This window comes from Apaloderma vittatum, unplaced genomic scaffold, assembly GCF_000703405.1.
Source record: "Apaloderma vittatum isolate BGI_N311 unplaced genomic scaffold, ASM70340v1 scaffold17424, whole genome shotgun sequence".
Taxonomy (NCBI): Eukaryota; Metazoa; Chordata; class Aves; order Trogoniformes; family Trogonidae; genus Apaloderma; species Apaloderma vittatum.
The window spans coordinates 38,893-46,174 of NW_009711166.1; the positions used below are offsets into that span (position 1 = coordinate 38,893).

General features: G+C 36.9%; 1 protein-coding gene across 1 annotated transcript in view; it reads right to left on the reverse strand.

Moving 5' to 3' along the window:
* Positions 1-6,276, reverse strand: part of LOC104272548 (myosin-IIIa-like) — a gene marked incomplete at both ends in the record, with an annotated part of 40,522 nt that extends 34,246 nt beyond the window's left edge. Inside the window, 1 exon segment of the mRNA XM_009867569.1 lies at positions 6,177-6,276. Coding sequence (XP_009865871.1) covers positions 6,177-6,276 — 100 coding nt within the window.
* Positions 6,277-7,282: the final 1,006 nt, after the last annotated feature.

Consider the following 7,282-nt stretch of genomic DNA (forward strand, 5'->3'; position numbering starts at 1 on the left):
TCTAGGAAAAAACCTCCCAGAAATAAATTTGTTATATAAACTCAACTCAGTTATGAAATTAATACTTTTATTTTGTACTGCCTAAATGAAATTATGTATGTATCTTAAAATAAAAATAGAGTTAATATAAAAATATGATTCCAAAATGAGTATCTTACAATTTGATTTTTTCACCAAATTGCAATTTTGGATAATAAGAGAGCCACCTAGAAATGCCAGCATCAAGATCTCCTTGGCTCTTAGCTGTGGATTACTTCAGTTAGCTTTAAAAGAAGAACGATCATTCTCTCTGTAACAAAATAATAACTCTATTACATTCCAAACACAAAAGCTGACCTCTGTCTACTTGCAGTTTCCAAACCTCATGGAAGAAATGGTTGAAGTATTAAATAATGTAAGTTTTCAGTACGTCTAAGTAGACTAATACAGTATTCCCTCCTCCAATCAATTTTTTTCCCAATGAGTCATACTCAGGTTAAATCTCTAGCTGACTCAGGCTACTATACATCCACAATAAAACCATGCTAGCTACCTGCAAAGTGTGGTATCTGAAACCGCATTTGGAATGCCAAGACAATCTTCACAGGCAACTTTTAAATCCAACACTTTTAACATTTGAAACAAAAGCAGAAAAACGCAAACTAAGTGTTCGAAGTACAAAACTCCCCTTACCTTCACTCTATATTCTATTAATGTTACAATACATATTTTAATTATGCAATCTCTTTATCCACAGTACTAAAGGAACCCTTGAAATCATTATTCTATTAACTGCATGCAGAACAGCTTGTAATTTTCCACCATCTGCCAGGAGCAGTGAGATTGCATTACCTTCTTTCCACGTCTCCCACTGGAACTTGGTTCACCTGTGGATCTTTCCTATTTATGGTTTATCCAGAGACTCTAATGATGGAGAGTTTCAGATACCATTAACAAAGTGCCTAAGAAGAAACTGAAAATGGATAGTGCCAATCATTTTCCCCTTCCCAAAATGACGGTAGTAGGCAAATGGGGAGGGGAATCATGGGATCTCTTGTAGTTACAAAGAGGCTTGAATTCCAAAGATTTAATGAGTCCTCTGACATTTTATTTTCATTATGGAAACTTGCATATTTGTAATATCCATCGGGATGTCGACTTTTTTTTCCTCCCCAATGACCTTTCATGGAAATAATGTTGACAGTCTAATTACATGTGGTATGAAAGTAAGTTTTCATTTGATGAATAGAAGGACATGGCCTTCAGCAAGTAACAGTGCTGCTGGCAAACAATGCATTTGCCTAAGTGGTGGAATACAATTTATACTTAGGAGGTTTTTATTGGACACTTCCAAGGCAACAGCTGCTCATCCTGAGGTATTTCTAGTCTGTGATAGCAGGCTTCAGCAGTCCAATAGCAGTATGAGCTACCTGTGCTCTTGTTTGAGATTATCAGCCTACAGAGTCAACCCTCAAAAACACAGCTGAAGAGGAACTTTCCACCAGCATTACACTCTCCTCAGTTGACAGAATCACTTGTCATGTGACTGTAGATGTTTCAAAACTTTTAGTGGAAAACTTACTTTCCTCCACGACTCCCCACACGCCAGCAACCTGTCTAGTTTGCTGAGAGGGACTTGTGTCCTCTAGGATCCTCTTCTTTCAATAACATCTAAGCATGAAAAGCTCTGGCTTTCAAGCTCCCAGCCTCACTGCAATAGTAGAGAATTTCAGAAACATCTCAGATCTTTCAAAATGAAATGTCACTTGGATGTTTTCAGACCAAAGTTAGAATAATAATAATGAAAATAAAGCTAAGTTTATTTTCTCCCGTTTTTGGAACAGCACATTATTTGACATCTCAGAATTTCCAAATGGGAATTGTGTATTGGACTAACACCATTTAATACATGAAAGGCCCTATGTAGCATCCTGATTTCAAGAAAATAAATTGAACTGAGAGGCACTATTCAACGAAGCAAGTATTTGTTAGTATAAGCAGATGTTATACACTTATCTCCATAAAACTGGTTACACATTATAAGATGCAGATGAATATATGAATGTTTATTACAGATGAGGTGTGCAAGTGACTTCAGGCCAGTTCTTAAACTGATGAAACAAGATCAGACACTGAAAGATATTTAGGCAGCAAAGACTGTAGATAATTTGGTCAGAAGACTTTCAAAGGGTATCTAGCATTAAACTAATTTGGTTTCACATGCTAGAAGTTTTTAAAAATTTTAGTAGTTGCTTTTTGGCACCTTTAGTGTCTAAAATTTATTTTGAAATCTGGCTCTTTAACATCAATCCACCACATACAGCCAGAATTCTGAGAAACAGACTTCCTTCCCAGAACACTAATAAGCAACTGTGAATATAATTAAGAATATTTATGAAAAAGGGAATTTGGTTCACATCTTGCTTGCCTCCAAGTCTTTTTATACAATATATTATATAGCTGTCACCCCTTAAAGTGCTGCGTGGAATTTATTTTATTGTAAATGTGTGTTTTTCTATCAAATCTCTATCTTTTACTGAAAACATAGCAGCTACACTTGAATACTAGTGCAGTTATTTATTATTTGTATTGATGCAGTAGAAAATGCTCCTTGATTGGAGTGTAATTGCTGCAGTTCTCAGGTGTAACATCATTCCCCAAAGGTTTTCTAGGAGGATAGCTTAACAGTCAATTCCCACAATTGTTCAGGTAGCAAAACTGCCTTCAGTCAACCTTTCTTACAAGGAAAACTAAGCACTTCTACTGTAGCTAGAAGTCTAATGAATTCAGGGGCTGAATCAATGATCATGCAACATGCTTAGAGTAGATCCCCTTGGCCAGTACTCATGTGCAGTAAAAAAGAATGATTTACTTATCTCTGCTGATCTAAATTATCATACTGGATGGATGTCGGGAGGCAGAATGCTTCCTTGGTAACAGTATTTCAAAATTCTTGTGGCTTGGACAGTTTAAACTAAAACTTCTAACTGGCAGCAACTTCATAAGCAACTGAGCTCCAAAAGCATTGGTATGGGGATTCTATAAACTCATTTATTTGAACTGATTATTAAACTATCAACTGAGACTGAGTATTAGATACAAGAATGTTACTGGGGTGATTCAGCAATATTACAGCAGAATTTTAAGAGAAAGCAAAACTTTCACTCTTCAAAGCACTGGGTGAGGCACTGCCATGGTATTCTTTCAAAGTCTTTCTTAACTCTTTAACTATCAATACCTCTTCAAAAGGCAAACAGTTCAGACTCTTAGCCTGGATTTTGGGAGAGCTTTTTCATGCACTTTCTATGTCACCTCAAGCAACTCAGTCTCTCAGAATTGCAGATCCCCAGCTGTTAATGTGGAATTACAATAATTTACTTCCTCGTAAGAGTGTTGTAAAGGTCATGCATTACAGACTGTCCAGTGTTCAGAAACTATGGTCATAACATACATGAACACCTATGACACAACAACCATAAGACAATGTGTGTAAATTGTGTCACAAAATGAAGCTCCTGGTAAGTCACTACTGCTGTGCAAGAAAGGGCTCACAGCGGTCCACTACACACCAAGTTCAATGAGTACAAAAGGAACAAAAGAAAGAAAAGCCATTCTCAATTCACTGCAAGTTAACTGCTTTTTCACTCATGACTCTTAAAAAGTTCCTACGTTGTCCTAAGACAAAATGCCCACAAGCTCAAGTTATATGACCACATAGCACATGCAGACTGAGAACAGGTCCTCTTTTAATATTGTGCTCTGTAAGGCACTTCAAAGGTCCATCTTTCAGATACAGCTTTTATGCAGCTGTTCACATGAAAATCACCATGAAAGAGTATCAGCAGAGGACAGCAAAGGGTTCTTTGGGAACATCTCATCATAAACCAGCATACAGGAGAATGGTGCAGGCAAAATCATCTTGGCAAGGGCTTACTTTTTCTGTCAAGTGTGTTTGGTGGTTGAAGGAGTCCTTGATCCATTGTCTCTCCCCTCTCCACAACAGAAAAGCTGTGTGCATGCTAGAAAGGGCTGTGTGATTATCTGGGGTGGTTTTGTTTGTTTGTTTGTTTGGCCCCATGTAATAATTGGCTCAACCTACAAGAAAAATTTTGCTTCTGCTGAGTATCTATTTGGAAGAAAAGGAGATTGTGTCTGTGTGTCTATCTCATTTTGTAGCCTGCATATTCACAGGCCACTACAACAAAAGATGGGTATGAGTTTCAGTGCCTGATCCAATAAATGTTTATGTACAACAGCCTGTAGCAATGTCAACGTGACAGATTTTGATCAACTTGCATTCCTGGCTACAAAATACTCTTGGAATCTGATTAATGTGGGTTTAAATCCTCTTTAAGTAGGAGACACAAATCTCCCAAATCCCAGCTGAATACCTTAACCATCAGTCTGAAGGGTGAACAGTGAATCTTCCACAATGATTTTATCAAGACTGTATATTTTTTTCCCATTTGAACCTACTCATTATTGGCTTCAGATTGTGTTTGTTTTGGGGTTTTTTTTTTGGGGGGGGGGAGGAAAAACAAAGGAAATGTCTAACTATTTCTAAGTTAAGGTGCAATTCTTATATTCCTTTGAGAGGAAGGACTGCAGATATTACAGGTCCCTCTCCAACCCACACAAATGCATGTGTATGTACATTTGTTTCTTGTGCACAGTCTTATCTGTGCTTTGGCATCACAGTTTTTCCCAAAAGATTTTCAGATTATTTTTCAATTACAGCCTTAGCAGTAGATTGCAGTACCTGGGGAATAAAGAATTCAGATCCTCATCCCTACAGCTCATATGTTTCGACATCGGCATAAATGAATTAATTTTCAGAAGCATTGATCCTCCATGCCTCTAATTGCCTTCAGCACATTAAAAAAATTAGTATCCACAATACACTAAAAACTTGTGGGCAAAAATATTGATTTTGCCTCACGTTAAACTTTAAGACTATCAGAAAATGCTACTAAGTGTACGGCAGGTAATTCAGGAAGTCTAAAGGCTTTTCAACAGGAGATCTTATCTGAGGAATAAAATACTGAACATAAATACATGAACTTTCAGAAGAATTGGTAACTGTAATAGTTGTGGGGGGTTTGTGTGTGAAGTAATGAATGTTGCATAAATACCATCTACTGGCAGGAAGATACTATCCTAATAGGAGTTAAAAATCCCACGATCAGTTTAAACAATTTTTCTGTATCAATTGAATAAATCTCATTAACGCCATAGGAGGGTAAAGGAAAAATAAAGATTTTCCATCTGCTGAATGGAATCATACTATTTACAATTGTCTGCTCTGCTGTGAAGTACTGACAAATACATTGAATTTACACATTAGAAGACAGTTTGCAACCAGAACATAATAGTTTATAATAACAAGCATCACAAATTTTTATACCCATTTTAAATAAAACGATAGTTAATACACTTTTAAGGCAAATCACTGTGGTATGGCTGATAAATAACAGATCACATTCACTTACCTGTGTTTCTGCTTTCCCTTTTGGTGGTGAAACCAGATGAGAGCATTCGAGAATGACTTTACGACTAACAGACATGAATAGACCCTTTTCATTTAATGTCATTCTTAGGTTTAGACTTTCCAAAAGTAATCTGTTAGTCTTCCCAGAATTACCTATCTTCCCTTCTACTGCTTTCAGGTAGTATCACTTGTTTTGTTTCAAATCAAACTAATGAAGCATATGTGACTGTGGTGGAGCTCTCCCATTGTTCACAATATCTAGTAAGTACTCAGTCCCCTCATACACAACATGAAGCTTTTGCCTATCAGCTCCTAATTTCACTGAACCAGTGCATGGTCCTGGAGGAACTAAACACCAACGTTATTTTGAATCCTGTTAAGTTGCTTTGCCACTTCACTTATTGTGTCTGCTGCAAAGCATTTGGGCACTTCCTACTACCACATTATAACTTATTTTTTAGCCATGCTATCACAACAGCATTAGCAAAATTGCTGGAAACCCCAAAGCTGCAAAACTGCCAAGATTGTGAATATTTTATCTCTATTAAGTTAAAACATAACTTTGGTTATTCAAGTGATTTTTAATGAAGAACTCAAAAACTTAATAAAAATTTAATATAACTAATCTTTTCTGATTTGTTTACTCTGTTTTGTTTTCCATAGTTCAGATGTACAACATTGGTTGCATATATAAGTAAACATAACATACCAAAATCCACAAGCTTGACTCCTCCTTCAGTGGTCAAAAGAATATTATTTCCCTTAATATCACGATGGATGGTTTTGTTTTCATGCAAATGCTGAAGTCCCTGTAAGGTGAGATGTAAACACAAACTTTTTACTAACTGCTCTTTAATCTGTGTTACATTTGCAGGAACAAAAGCATAGCAAAAAAATATGAACAAAACTAAACCACCTTTTCTTTAGAATTCAAAATCACAGAAATTGTACATTGTTATTGAGAAAATACTGGGCACACCACGAGGAACAGATATTTTTTAAGTGCTCCACATTATAACAAATAGAAATTTTAAGATAAAAGCAGAAAAAGAGCACCATAAATCCACATTATATATTATACCCTTAGAGTATATATTCAAAGAAAATTGTTAAGGCCTAAATTCCACTGCAGAAAGTCACATTCCAGTTAACAGAAAAGTAACAACAGACACTTGATTCTGAGTGGCAAAAAAAAATTATCTTGTAGTACTGTTTGAATTCACTAGATCTGTTGATCATTTTGCTATAAACATATTTTGGATATAGGCATAAGAAATTTAACAGTATTTTGGATATATTTCTGCTCTTTTTAGAAAGGAAAAATTTGATGCAGAACTATTTATTAAGAAAATGGACCATACAGAATCACAGAATGTCAGGGGTTGGAAGGGACCTCGAAAGATCATCTAGTCCAGCCCCCCTGCCAGAGCAGGATCACCTACAGTAGGTCACACAGGAACACGTCCAGGTGGGTTTTGAATGTCTCCAGAGAAGGAGACTCCACAACCTCCCTGGGCAGCCTGTGCCAGGGCTCTGTCACCCTCACAGTGAAAAAGTTTTTTCTAATGTTTTTATGGAATGTCCTATGCTCCAGCTTGCAGCCGTTGCCCCTTGTCCTGTCACTGGACATCACTGAGAAGAGCCTGGCACCATCCTCCTAACACTCACCCTTTACATATTTATAAACATTAATTAGGTCACCCCTCAGCCTCCTCCTCTCCAAGCTAAAGAGATCCAGCTCCTTCAGCCTTTCCTTGTAAGGGGGAAGTGCCACTCCCTTAATTATCTTTGTGGCTCTGCCCTGGACTCTTTCAA